Source organism: Diabrotica undecimpunctata, chromosome 3 (genome assembly GCF_040954645.1).
Source record: "Diabrotica undecimpunctata isolate CICGRU chromosome 3, icDiaUnde3, whole genome shotgun sequence".
Classification (NCBI taxonomy): Eukaryota; Metazoa; Arthropoda; class Insecta; order Coleoptera; family Chrysomelidae; genus Diabrotica; species Diabrotica undecimpunctata.
The window spans coordinates 113,864,967-113,880,803 of record NC_092805.1 but is presented as its reverse complement, the minus strand read 5'-3'; the positions used below and the strand labels follow the sequence as shown (position 1 = coordinate 113,880,803).

The following is a 15,837-nucleotide window of genomic DNA, read 5'->3' as shown; positions in this document are numbered from 1 at the left end:
GTGTTTTGTAACGTTATAGTTATTATTGAGTTATTTACTGGTCGTATTAAGTTTTATAGTATATAGTAAATTTTTAGTATCCAAAAACAAAATATTTATTCGTCAAAAATAAAAATAGTTTGTGGCAATCACTCACGCAAAGGTAAGAGAAAACAAAATTTTTATTTATTAATGTTTTGAAGAGTTTTATTTCCTTTTCTGGACTCGAAAAAGTAGAGACATGACAAAGCCACAGAATGGGATTCCCCCATAACCAACAAAAAAGGCGAAATACATTTAGAGATTATCTCCTCAAGGGACCTAATAATAACAAACAAAGGAAGCAAACCCACTTTTACACGGTCTACATCATTCATAGATATTACATTCATTACATTGAAACAAACTCAAAGCCTAAACTGCCATTACTATGATGCTGAAGATCGGATGTGTCGCCAACACACCCGATTTTTGAGTGCGATAGATGGGTCGAAGACAGACAGTATTTTATTATTGAAACAGAAGTGTATCACCCAGATGAGGATTTGATAAATTACATCCTGGAGAGTCAGAAAAACTGGCAACGGGGGTCTTCTTCTTCTAGTTCCATGACCGTTATCGATCGTTGGATATCATGTTGGCTACCATATTCGCTATCGTGACTTTATTGACAGCAGCTCTAAATAACGATGTAATTGATTTTACATACCATTGCCTTAGATTTTTCAGCCATGATGTTCTTCTTCTACCAGGACCGCGATTACCTTGGATCTTGTATAATGATCAGATGTAAAAGATCATATTTTTCAGGGTGTCTCATAATGTGACCGAAGTAATCCAGCTTGCGTTTCTTTATTATATTGACCAGTTGTGTTGTTTGGTTCAGTCGTCTAAGGACCTCCTCATTTCTAACTCTGTCGACCCAGCTTATTTTCAGTAGTCGTCTGTATACCCACATCTCAAAGGCTGTCAAGCGTCTAAGGATAGCCTGTTAGAGTCCACACTTCCACTCCATATAGCAGGACAGGAAAGATGTAGCAAGATGTCATTCGAACTCTAAGGTCAATGCTAAGATCGTGACTGCAAGGTACGTTTCTCATTTTTACAAAGGCAGCTCGTGCTTGTTCTATTCGGCTTTTAATTTCTGCGGTTGGATCCCAGCTCTAATTGATATTACTGCCGAGATACACGAGTTTCTCTACTCTGTCCAGTGTGGCATCTTCGACTTTTATACCGTCATCCTGTATATAATTTTGTTTGCTATCATATATTTAGTTTTCTTAACGTTGAGTTTTAATCCATACTGATCACAAGTCTGTTTTATTTTGTTCATTAGATTTTGAAGGTCTTCTCCGCAATTAGCAAGCACTAAGGTATCGTCGGCATATCTAATATTGTTGACGGTTACTCCATTCACAATAATACCTTCGGTTGTCTCCATTAAGGCTTCCTTAAATATTTCCTCCGAATATAAGTTAAAAAGCAAAGGCGACAATATACAGCCTTGTCTCACTCCTCTTTTTATATTTATTTCATCCGACAGTTCTTGTTCAACCTTTATTCTTGCCACTTGATACCAGTATAGATTTGTAATTATTCGTAGATCTTTATCGTTCAAAAGAGGTTAGTCTTTGTATGTGGGTATATTTTATTTTATAAAAACCCTTAAAAGGGCAACATTACAAGCACGAACGTTTTCGGAACAACTGTTCCATCATCAGGTTAAAATACAGGTTACCATGCCTGAGCCACCAAAATATTTGGGTAAAAACCCTTTAAAATGTAATGTGTTACCAAAGATTGTACATGTTGTTGATAATATTATATGATGTTTAATATTTTAATTAGATTTTACTTCAGGTAACATACACCCATGCTTAAGTGAGTTCCAGTGTCCGGAGAGTAAACCTCTTCAAACGGACTACGGCTGGTAACTACGGAGTTACCAGTCGTAGTCCGTTTGAAGAGGTTTACTCTCCGGACACTGGAACTCACTTAAGCATGGGTGTATGTTACCTGAAGTAAAATCTAATTAAAATATTAAACATCATATAATATTATCAACAACATGTACAATCTTTGGTAACACATTACATTTTAAAGGGTTTTTACCCAAATATTTTGGTGGCTCAGGCATGGTAACCTGTATTTTAACCTGATGATGGAACAGTTGTTCCGAAAACGTTCGTGCTTGTAATGTTGCCCTTTTAAGGGTTTTTATAAAATAAAATATACCCACATACAAAGACTAACCTCTTTTGTTATACGTGGTATACAGCCAGCTACAGGAATTATTTTCCTTGTGGATTTTATCGTTCAATCCAACTCCAGCAACGGGGGTACCAATTAATAACGAAGATAATTAAAAAGAAAGAAGCTGAAGACAGAGCTTTAAGACATTAAAGTGGAAAGTTTACCATCAAATTTTCCAGGATAAATGTAAGGCATATGTCGTGATAGATGATTCCACTTCATCCTGACATTAATTGACTCCAAGGGTAAAAGGATTATCGAAAAATCTTAATACGATGGGAAATAAATTTAACATTTCAACAAAAAACACAATGAGATCTATTTTATCTAAAACTAAAAATGAACAAGAAAGGATGTTTAGCAAGTAAAAATCCGACATAATAAAATCTAAGTGGTTGGTGTCATTCGATGATTTTTCCCGGGTTTATAAAAAAAATTCATGCGATTAATGGTACTTTTAAACAATTGATTAACATCATCCACCCTAAAAGAAACATCGTTCCGGGCAACTTCTCCTATAACTTGTGCCCAAATAATTTCTATTAGATTAATCTAAAATTTAAGGGTAAAAGTCGATATATTGATATACCACGCTAAGTTGCTGTTTCATCTACAATCTACTTTTTAAAAACATTCTTGTACTTATTAGTAATGTTGTTAAGCTATTTTCTTAGGGAATTTTTTGGTACGTTTGAAATTTTGAAAATAAGCTACTGCATTTACGCCAAATATTTATTGTGCATAACAATTTATAATTTATATTTCTTATTGTGCATAACAATGATAGCTCCCTTCAGAATTAGATCTAATATTTCAACGAAATATTCTTTACAAACATGCCCATTGATGTTTTCGTCAACTCATGTTAGTCACTAATACATTTTGAAATACAAGTAATAATCCATCTTGAATAAAATCTTCAGAACTTCTCAGAATACTAAGCCTTTTTCCTTTACCAAGTGGCGGACTCACACCTGTCGACACTACTTACAAGAATGCTTGCCTTCCAATGTTGTTTCGTATGGCGAGTATTTATAAACATTATATTCTGCATGTATCCATGGTTTGTTGAGGTAATATATTTGTGTATTATCTTACATGGCTCGTTTAGTTTAGCTCGAAGTAAAAACCATGACTCTTATATTTACTCTACGCTTTAGTCTTTTTTAATAATAAATTGATATAAGGATGAATGCTCGAATAAATGAACTTTGAAAAATTAAAGGCAAATATCGAGCACAATTTTAATAATAAAATCTTGCCCAAGTACCTTCGCTTTCTACAGCATCATCAGGGGCATTTCGTCAAATTTGGGCTATCCAGCAAGCGCAGAATGTAATAAACATGAAATTAAACATAAATTGTACAAATTGTATAAACTGTTGTCCTGTTGCCGACAAGAATGTAGCGTAGAGTATTTTTTAAATAATTTTAAACTGTTTGTTCTTGTTCTAGTGTAATGTTATGTACAATTTATGTTTAATTTCACGTTTATTACATTCTGCGCTTGCTGGATAGCCCAAATTTGCCTTTAATTTTCAAAGTTTTTTAATAATGTCTCATTTATTTGAATTTGTTGTCGACCTGAAGAAGTTTTAGAGAACTGAAGCGATCCATTTTTGCAACATTTGACTAATTTATAAGTTGTGGATTTGGCAATAAATATCATAACACAGCAGATAATTCTACAGTATCAATAACACGTGCAAATGGATTCTTGTTTTTCAATAATACGCAACAATTCTTGAGGACAGTTTTTTTATTTAAAAATAATACAGTCGTTTTTAATCGTTTAGATGGTCTCTGTCCAGTCTATATATTATTTATTCTATTTACTTGGCTCTTATACAATTAATATATTTAATAAAGAACACTATAAATACTTTAAGAATCTTTCTAAGCGTAATTCCACACCAACTTTACTCACAAACAAACTCGGTACTACTGATGAGATTAGCTAAAAATAATAGACTGGTTAAAAAACACTAAAATAATGAAAGAAATGCCGAATAAAATTCATGCGATTCTAAGAATTTTAATAATACTCATAGCAGGATTAAATCAGAAATGTTTTCTACACAAACACAAACCGATCTATACAGTCAGAACAGAAATATTGACATATCTAAAATATACATATTTGGATCTGACCATGAAATTACTTCAGAAAATAATTTATTACTCTGCTAACAATTTATTACTCTTACACAACTTAATTACTTCTACTAAACAAGTAAAAACCATAAATACTTACTTGCATCTTTTACACACTAAATCACTTTGCAATCCTCCAGTAAAAATTTGATCTATAATACAAGGACATTTATCATTTTCCTTTTGTACCATTTCATTACTCTTTGGCATGGTATCCAAACATTGTTTATGAAGAATGTTCAATGTAGCTATAAAGAATTCGTGAGCATCTTGCTGTTTGTAACCTGCAAGGTGGGTTGCATGAATCCATGTTAAATGCAATAATTCATGCAACGCTAAAGGTAGCCTAGCTCCTCTATAAAATTCCTAAAATTGTTTATATCGATTATTATTTGGATCGAAATGAACGTTTAACATTTTTTTGATTGTTTAGTTTTATGTTCAGAACATCCCTCTGTTCGAGGATTCGTACAGCCCAAATCGCAACAGACACAGAAAACCTGATAACAGCATTAATTAAAACAGCCTCCTTAGATTCAGTATTAAAAGAGATGTGGGGGAAAATTATCAAACCGGAAGTGTTTACTTGGATGAAATAAATCTGATTGCTTAATATTGTGCATTCTAAACCACTTTATGGCAAACTGAGGAGTCCTAGTGGATATAGAGCATTGTAATTAATAGGGCGCTACCTACAGAGTCTAATACCTTTTGCTTTTATTTTTATATAAAATTAAACTTAAAAAAATAAATGGGGTTACAGCAATTTTGATAACTTATTCATCATCTACATAGATGAAGGCGTTTAAATATTCTTTAATGTAGGCATATAATCTGCTGTTTTTTAATGTACCTTCAGTATATTACCCTTTCAATATGTTGTTGTCGTCCCACTGATCGGTCACATGGGAATTATTTCTAGCGGTCTTTATGGCTCTGCTCTCAGCCACTCTGCCTATATGGAAATGGTCGTTCAATTTCACTCTTGGGTTTTCCACTTCTGACGTGAGATTTCGGTGCCATTTTAGAATGATGCCCAGGTATTTAAATTCCATCACCCGTTCTATCAGTTTTTCCCTATCTCCAATTTGCACCTCTGTGGGTGTTTGGACTGAATTTAATAGATGTATTAATATATAAATATATATATATATATATATATATATATATATATATATATATATATATATATATATATATATTTTCTGTTATTATAGTATATACCAATAAAATTTATTTACAAAAAAAGGAGGTAGCTGTTAGAGCTTCACATTAAAATTAGTTACAAATTTTCAGGGTCACCCGTAACACTGTACCACATCAAAGATATATTTTTTTTAAATGAAACACCCTGTAGTTAATTTTCAAATAGCTGACCCAGCGAACTTCGTACCGCCTTAGAATTAAATAATGGGTCCAAAATCAATACGCTCCTCTTTTGAGTCTGTTAAGTAACAGAAATCTCTGGGTAATGAAATGAATCCTGTCGACGTGTCAATAGCGACTTTATATTTTCCAATATCTAACAACTGCTTCGACAATACATTTACACTTTGATCTTGTTGCAAAACACTCGCAATTTAGTTGTCAATTGGAGCGTGGTGATGATGTTAGATATGAGTTTAGTTCGTCCGCAGCAGTTAATTGGGGAATAAGTACGTATTAAATAAAGAACAGTCTGACAATTGTCACGAATATATTTTAAAGTTCTGTCCAGTGCCTTTAATGACCTCTTATCAATTAGTTTTCGTTCCAAACGATTAATTTGATGGGTATGTTTAATGGTAATTTTAAGGCAAAACTTGCAGCTCAACCGACTTCTAATAAAGTTGTAGATATTCCAGATGAAGCCAACGCTAGGGTTACTGCGATCTGATCATTGTCAAATCGATTTATTTCGATTCGATTCCAGTCTATTTGATTCGATCCCAATTAATTTGATTCGAATCCAATTAATTTGATTCGTTGTCAATTGTTTCGATTCGATTCCAATCGATTCAGGTCCTATTGATTCGATTCCAATCGATTCAGGTCCTATTGATTCGATTCCAATCGATTCGATTCAATTCCAGTCATTTTACTCTATTCCAATTAATTCGATTAGATTCCAATTGATTTGAATTAATATCAATTGCGTCGATTCAATTACAATTGATTCGATATCAATCGATTCAATTCGATTTGAGTCCCATTGATTCGATTCAATTCCAATCGACTTGATTCCGTTTGATTAGATTCGATTCCAATCGATTCAATTTAATTCCAATCGATTCGATTTAATTCCTTTCGATTCGATTGCAATCGATTCCATTCGATTGCAATCGATTCCAATTGGTTCGATTCTATTCGGGTTCTATTTCGATTCGATTCTAATAGATTCGATTCCAATCGATTCGATTTTAGTCGATTTGTTTGGATTCCAGTCTATTTAATTCGATTCCAATTAATTCGATTCGATTCCAATTGATTTGATTCGATACCAATTGTTTCTCGCGGATCACAAGCGCGGTTGAGAGGACGGAGGGCTTTAGTGGGTAGGTTATCGCCCTGGCGTGATCGACTGCCATCTCAGCGGCGGTGAGGTATTCCCACATACCAGATATAAGACCTGTTATCTTACGATAACTTCCTACCCACCTCATAATAATATGAAAAAAAAAATTCGATTAAATTTCAATCGATTCGATTCAATTCCAGTCATTTTATTCGATTTCAATTAATTCGATTCGATTCCAATTGATTTGATTCGTTTTAAATTGTGTCGATTCGATTCCAATTGTGTCGATTCGATTCGATTTCAATCAATTCGATTCGATTTCATTCCAATTAATTTGATTCGATGACAATCGTTTCGATTCAATTCCAATAGATTCGATTGCAATCAATTCAATTTCAATCCATTCGAATCGATTACAATTGATTCCAATCGATTCGATTTGATTCCAGTCGATTCAGATCCCATCGATTCAATTTCATTTGATTTGATTGCAATATTTTTTTCGATTAGATTCCAATCGAGTCGATTCAATTCCAGTCATTTTATTAGATTCGATTCCAGATTTGATTCGATTCCAATTGATTTGACTCGCAACTGTGTCGATTCGATTCTAATCGGTTCGATTCCAATCGATTCGAGTCCAATGGATTTGATTTCATTTGATTTAATCCCAATGGATTCGATTTGATTCAACTTGAGTCCAATCGATTTAATTCGATTCGATTCCAATGAAATCTTTTCAATTTGTTTTTTTTTTCTCTATCCAAGTATGTCTCGTCTACCCTAAGGTATATTCTTTTTATTGAGTTCTTCTTTACTGCATAAATTCATGCGGATTGTTTTTCTTATTCTTTCTTATCTTATAATCTTCTATCTTTCTTAAGATTTATCTTATGGTCTGCGAACCTCCACTTCTGTCTACTTGCAAGAAGAAATCAAAGAGTTTAATGACAAATCGTGTGATATCTTCTACATATTCCCAAATTGTTTAAAAAACGTAACCTACGAGGAAGCTAGAAAAATGCCTAGAAGGATATAATACTATGTTAAGCAGATTTTAAATTCTAAACAAAAAAAAACAATACTTACTTGAAATATTTTAGATACTTCACAAACTAAGCAAGCTCCCACGACAGCATTACAATTATGTCTCTCAGTAAGAAAATAATCTCGTAACAATGGAGTATGTATGAGAGCTTGTACTATACAATTAACAAAACAGGTTTTTCCTAAATTGATTAAACCTCTCAAGCCTATGGTAGACTCTGGAGTGATACAAATTCGTTTAGTTCTATGATGTAGTAAATCCCGTTCATCTGGGCTTGCATCAAACGAATTCCATTCGAATAATCTTAAACATAAGGATTTTTAAACATAATTAAGCAAATAACTTCACATTATTAATCACAGATTAAACAAATATATATATATATATATATATATATATATATATATATATATATATATATATATATATATATATATATATATATATATATATATATTGAAATCACAGATTAAAATATATTAACATTACAAATATATATGCTGATCAGGGAGAAAGATAGGCCAGACACTCCGCCACAGTATAGGGCTCAATGTTAAGTGGGAAATTTAAATTAAGGCTTCTTGTATTATATTTATGATTTGGAAGCAGGCGATAAAACAAAGTAAAATTTTTAAAAAGGAACGTAATATTCAAATATACAGCTGTCTGAGAAAGTGCGTATAATGAGTGATTAGAATCGGCCTTCTCCCGCTTTTAGTCATAAGATCACCCGCACTGCCCTTTTTTGGACGATAAAGACAGTTTAGCTATCTACTGCAGCACCCCAGAAGATTACTCCATATCGCAGAACAGAATAAAAGTTAGCATCATATACTGATAGTAAAATCCCCTGGTCTAGATGGCTCTTCAACACTCTTAATCAGTAGCAGGCTCTATTAAGTTTTTTTGTTGAATTTTGTATTTGTTCCCCCCAATTCAAGTTCTGGTCAATATGAAGACCAAGAAATTTAACTGATCTGGCAGGTTCCGTGATTGTGAATTTTGAGAAAATTGATTGTATCTGGGAACTGTTATCGTGACTGGCTGGTTCTAAAGTAGACAAAAACTGTCTTATCAGTATTAAGTAACAATCGATTTCCACTGAACCACTGTTCAGCCTTGTCAAAGTCAAAGTCACTGTGAGGAGTGTTTTTTCCCAGAAAAGCACATTAGAGTCATCAACCAAATTTACAAGGTTTGAGGAACTAATAACCACCGCATTTGGAACGTCGTTTATGTAGACCAAAAAAAAGAAAAGGCCATAAGACGCTCCACTGTGGTATGCCTAATTTTAAATTGATCGGTTAAGAGTAAACCTTAAATCCCTTTTTCTCCAAGCATAATTTTTGTGATCTATCTGTGAGAAAAACAAAGTCATCATAGCCAGAATGATCGCCAACGTTCGGAACGGACAGGCACCCTAAGAAGAATCTAGGCCATCGAAAGCCTTAGATAGGATTAAAAAGCATCTAGTGTTTTCATCTTTGCCTCTAATTTTTCTAAAATTTTTGATATAAAATCATAGGTAACTGTTTCAACTACCTAATATCAACATATCTCCCTGCGAGAAAACCATGCTGCGAATTACTAAATAAGTTGGTTGTGGTAAAAAAGTTTTGTATTCTGGAATATATCGCTTTTTCGAATACCTTTGAGAATGATGGAAGAAGGTTTATGGATCTATAGTGCTCCATCTTAGTAACATCACCTTTTTTATGTAGTGGCTTAACAATTGCCAATTTTAAGCTTTAAGGAAGTTTACCTAGTTTGAAAGAAGCATCAAAGGCAAAGGGTAAGTGGTAAAAGGGGCAACACTGACTAAAAAGATGATAGAGGACTCTCCAGAGAATTGATAGTGTTAAAATATTGATATCAACAACTAAACAAAATTTAAATATCAGCGTTATATGTCATTTACAGGAAGTCAAGATTGCTACAATGTAAACTGTCAATTGTATTTACTTTTGGAACAAAATAGAGCTAGTCTTAACTGTATACTCAACTGGTGCGTTTAATTTGTTTAAGTTTTAACAGTAAGATGTATAAGAAGCCAATACGATGAAGTTAGAGCGGATTGTAACAGATGGCTTCCGAAGAAAAAAGTTTTCAATAATAACTTGTTTTGTTCAGATTGAATTGTTTTTTTATTCCTAATTTCTGGTCGTAGAGAAAACACAGTATGTTACTCGGTTAAGATGAAAATTCGATCTACTCGAAGTTCTTCACGCTCGCTAACAGTTTTATTCGGAATCTTTCACTTATATCGAATTTTCATTCTAACCTTACAAAAGAACATATCTACGAATATGATATTTGATTATAACATGTTGAACAACACTTACCTCTTTCTAAAAGCTTTAGCGTTCATTATATTATCTGCGGTAAGTTCTTCTATTTCAGAATCATAGATGTAATCATTACAAAACGAACAATGAAGTTGGCCATAACAAAGGTCCATGGATATTGCATGCTTTTGATATATCGTGTGATCCCTGATATGTTTATGACATCCAAAATATACACATTCTAAACAGGCATGCAAAAATGGACCCCTTTTCTTGCAAGATCGGCAATATGAATTGCATATCTACAACCAATAAATAAGATTGTTGCTAGACAATATTCTAATGTAACATACTAGTGTTTTATATTAATTTTATACAAACCGAAGTACCGGTGTTATTTTTGCATAAATGAATTTTAAATTCTTCAGGAAAATTTGACATTGATTAGAATGTTTCACCAAAGATTTAATAACTTATCAGTAACGTAGAAAGATAATTAACAAAAAATCTAAAAGGAGTCAAAACAAATGTTGTAAAAACAACCTATTTATAATATTGTAATCGTATTTAGTTATTTTACCAACTTGTATGCTCAGCTCGTCAGCTCTCGTGTTAATGTGTGTGTGACCGGCTCCCTCTCGCGTATCCTCTCTATACACCCCGCGTTATATAACTTATTATGGTATAATTTCACTATTTGAGAGAGTGAGTCATCGTTTAAAGGCCCAGAAATGCGGAAAGCTGTTTGAAAATCCAGTGACGTACACTTACTTTTATTTTAACGTTAATTATATTTTATTTTTCAAATATTAATGTTCGAAATAGGCCACAATATATTTATTTACAAGTTTTTACTGACGTTTCGATCTCTATATCCAAAGACCGCTTTCAAAGATATAAATGATAGTTATATTTATTTTATTTGTTTATTATTATATATTTTTATAATCTTATATTGTTTATTGTTTTTTCTATCTTTAAAAACGGAATAGAGATCGAAACGTCAATGTATTAAACATGCAAATAGATATATTGTGGCTTATGTCCAACCTTCTCCCTAAAAATACGGAATGCCACAAACAAGCAGCTATATAAAAATAAATATATCTGTCATTTGTATGTTTGAAAACGGTCTCTTTATAGAGATCGAAACGTCCGTAAATTAAACATTTGAATAAATATATTGTGGCTTATTCACAACATCATTTCTAAAAATACAGAACGACAAGCGAAAAGCCATAGAAAATAAATAGTACTATCATTTGTATAATTGAAAACGGTGGATATAGAGATCGAAACGTCAATAAATAAACATATGAATAAATATTTTGTGGCTCATTCCCTACATTCCCCTAAAAATACAGAATGCCACAAACAAAAAGCTATAAAAAAGAAGTAATTTTGCAGAAAGTTTACTGATACCAACCGGCTGTCGCGGAAGTTACGCTAAAACGTCTTTTGACGTGACCCGTCCTTAAAGAGTTACACAATGAAATTTTTTTAAAACAAATTTTAAGACAGTTTCCACACCACCCCAGAGGTATGTCTTGTGGCGCGATACTTTTTTTAAATGGGTGTTCGCCAAGAGCCATATTGTCTTATTAAATAAAATGAACAAAACACTTAAACAGTATAAAACAAAACAAAATAAAATCCTATAAAACAAAATAAAATAAAAATAATGTTTGATGTGTTTAAACACAAACACTATACACACTTACTATGTTCTTCTCGTTTTTTTTTTGTTTTTGGTTTTTTTTATGCTGATGTTCTTATTAAACTATTAGAAAATATTATTCGCTGTCTAAACCTGAAGATGCAGTGCTGCTATCGCTGTCATTATCTTCACCACCTGGTGTAATTATAATTGGCTCTAGTAAAACTTTTATATAAGTGTCAAGTTCCCACATACGATGTTCTTCTTTAATTATGTGGCCTATACATTTAGCCCATTTCTCTGGAGTTACATGGAGGATTGCTTGAATCAAAAGTTTCTTAATTTCGTTTAATTTGAACGTTTTGTTATTGCGTGCTACTTCTCCTTTCACTTGCTCCCAGATAAGTTCAATGGGATTAAGTTCGCAATGATAAGGTGGTAGACGCAGAACTTTGACACCATAATCTTTTACAGTTTCATCTACAGCATATTTAAGATATTCAATTTTCCTTAACGGTGCAATGTCAAGGAGCTAAATTTTGAGCATTGATTCTTCGTATGCAATCCCCTTTTCTGTAAGCCATTGTTGAATCCTCCCTTTCAATTTCTTTAATAATCACCTGTTTTTTTCGACTCAAATTGAAGAAAACCATCATCAAGAAACCCTGTATCACTTCCTATATGGGTGACGATTAAACGCCGTCCCTTTCCTGATGGAGCTTTTAATCCTGTATATCAGCCTTCTATAAATGCTTCGCGTTTACTTTTGACATTTAAATCTTGCCAAACTTTTCCAACTGTATGACCTTTTCCAACCTTGGTTAATCCAGGTTTCATCCAAATAACATATTTTGCGTCCAGTGCTGCGAATTTTGCGTATTTCTTCTAAATATTTTCTTCTCCGCACAATAATTTTATTTTTTTCTAATAACATACTTTTTCTGTTGAGTTTTACATATCGAAAGTTCATTTCACGCATGGTCCTGGTTAAGACTCTACGAGATATCTTGGGTAAGGAGTCATCGTTTTCGAGCTCTTGAGAAATATTTTTCAGTGTTGGAATTTCACTCCGAAAATAAAATGAATGAATTTTTCGACGTATAATATTCCTTGTCTCGTCATCCAAAACAATGATTTTCCTACCTCTAGTTTTACCTTTTTCTTGCTTTTTATTTTCCGATGTATTTTTAAGTACACGATAAATACAGCTAACGGATACTTTTGTTAAACTGCTACAAATGTCGACCGCTTGGCTAACATTTAATTCCATTTTTCTGCCGACAATTCCTTCATAAACGTTTCGTATTATTACCTTCTCTTCGGACGTTAACATTTTCCGTCTCTTTTGCGGCATTTCATTTTTGGAATCAACATCAAAATTTTGCAGTCTTCTCTTGGAACAACTCGGTTTTTCGTCCAACTCCAATAAAACTCAAACCAAATAATCACAGAATATAACTAAAAATTTACTATAAAACGACAAACTATAACACTCGTATTATCAATAACACGTTTTATCAATAATACAAACTTATCGCATAAAATACCCTACCCTCAGAAACGCCAATGTAAATAACCTATTGTTGATGGGCACTCGCTCGACAAAAACTAGTCTTACGGCTTTCTGTGGATCTGAATTGAAACAGAATTCCGTCGCTAATTCCAAAGTTGCCAAACGATTGAAAAATATTGTTTTAAAATATTGATTTTTATTTTATAAATTTAAATATGTAACGAAACGGAACATATAAATAAAATTTATTTCATTACAATTTTGTGCTTAATTTTTACTATTGAAAAAATCAGGTTTTTTTGTATTTTTATGACGGTAATAATCGCTGCATGGAAGAATACAGGTTTTGTATGACCATAATTACTACTTGTGAACAAGAATTGGGTACATTGTACGACAACTTCTGGTCAAGTCTACTAACGCAAATTGCAATCGAGAAAACAGGCAGTTTTCGAGGGCCGCTGTGTACATTTAAATTTGAGGATATTCCGCGTTTAAACTATGATATCACTCTTCTAAATTGAGGGTTTCTACTTTAGAACAGAAGACATGACCGTGCGGATTTGCCTCTCGGCAAGTAAAGACGATCCGTGTTGGCGATCCCGAAAAGTGCGTGTTGCGTGAGTGATAGATGCTCTAACGTAAAACCGGTGTTTTGTGTTAAATCATAAATATACCAGTTTTGTTTCTCTCAATACTCTGTATCTTTGTTACTGCCTCCTAGCACTGTAAAGCTAATGATATTTGTAATTCTTTTTATTATTGTCAGAATTGCGATAATTATCAATGTATCCAATCAGCCCTTAAGTTCACTATAAATAAATCGAAGGAAAAATCGTCTTAATTGTTTTATTACTTCAGTGTTCCTTAAATTTAGCAATTAGGTATTCAGCTACGCCTCTCTAAAATGTGGAAAGTTTGGTAATAAATTTATCTTCTCCACCAAAAAAACAGGATAGCAAAATGTCGCACATAATTAGGGCAAGATTGTCTCGTTATGGACTGGAAATCTGCTGTTGGTGATTTTCTAAAAACCGGTGGGTTCCTGACATTTTAAGTTTTCCGATGCCAAGAGATTTATACTAACAAAAAATCGTAGTGGAAATGTTATGGTTCAGGGAGAACCTTTCCATTGCTCGGACACTGGAATACCCAAGTCAATTTAAAAAAAAGCCATAAAGTTGGAGCATCCTTCTCCAGAAGTTATTCCAATGGGTGTACCAGTAAAACCTGCCAAGTTAACGGGCGTAAACAATTTATTGGAGAAGCATTTTGGAAGGGAATGGAAAACAAAGGGGAATAATTTAAATTTCTTTAAAGATGTTTTAAAGGGAATAGCGCAACCATTGATAGAACCTAATTCTGAAGAAGTTCTTGACGAAGACCATTTTTGTGAGCCAGTGAGAACAGGAGACGATAAAGACTTAAGAATTTAGTTTACAATATATTATATTTTGCTTGCAATAATGTTTTTAAACAACAATAAAAAAACTTCCTCCATAAACCCAGTGGGATTCTTATTTTTTTTTGTAGCATAACTTGTCAAATCCAAATTGACGGATCAAAACTTGCCTTATCCATTTTTGTTTATTTTTTTTACCAAAATGATGATATTGTACGTGTAAATAAATTAATGTTTAAGTTTTCTTACATTCTATTGTATATTAACACTTGGTGTACCTTTTCGCTCATAAAAAAAAAACTTCGGTAAAGGTTTTTTCGATTTTACAAGAAACTTCATAACGTGGATAAGACAAGTTTTGATATGAAACGCCTCACATCGAATTTAAAAAAAACAAAAAATATGAGGTGAAAGTTTACAAAATAGGTTCAAAATGCGCAAGTCCATTTTGATTTGATATAGCATAAGTCAGTTTAAAATATTTATGAACAAATTAATATACCGTTGCGTTTCGGGATATATAGACTTGACAAACTTTAACGTTCAAAGCACACTATTTTATTTTTTACCCATAAGTTGAATCTTCTTTTAATCGGAAGAATAAATATTATGCTATAATATTACAGTAAAAAGTTAACCCAAAGTTTACCACGGGAAGCTGTTTATTTATAACAATTTTTCAACAATTAAAAAATTTCATTTGTGTTTGAACTATTTATTCTTTTTTTATACATATTAAGCAAGTAGCCATGGTATACTTTGGATAATCTTTTTACTGTAATATTGCAGCATAATATTTTTCCGATTAAAATAAGATTAAGATCGTGGTAATAAATAAACACTGTGTTTCAAACGTTAAAGTTTGGACGTTTATCAAGTCTTTATATTCCAATACGCAACGGTATATCAATTTGTTTATGTATATTTTAAACTGACTTTTGCAATATAACATCAAAATTAAATTAAGCATTTTTAAACGAATTGGCTTAAGCTTTCATCTTGTATTTTTTGTTTTTTTTTACATCGGATGTTAAACCTATTAAAAATGG

The 15,837-nt window shown here is 32.6% G+C and overlaps 1 protein-coding gene across 1 annotated transcript in view; it reads right to left on the bottom strand.

Moving 5' to 3' along the window:
• not (ubiquitin carboxyl-terminal hydrolase nonstop) overlaps positions 1-15,837 on the bottom strand; it is a 44,686-nt gene that overhangs the window by 24,940 nt on the left and 3,909 nt on the right. Inside the window, exons 2-4 of the mRNA XM_072526662.1 lie at positions 10,274-10,518; positions 7,973-8,234; positions 4,487-4,752 (exon numbers count right to left, since the gene is read on the bottom strand). Of these exons, the coding sequence (XP_072382763.1) occupies positions 4,487-4,752; positions 7,973-8,234; positions 10,274-10,518 (773 nt within the window). The remainder of the gene's footprint in view (positions 1-4,486; positions 4,753-7,972; positions 8,235-10,273; positions 10,519-15,837) is intronic.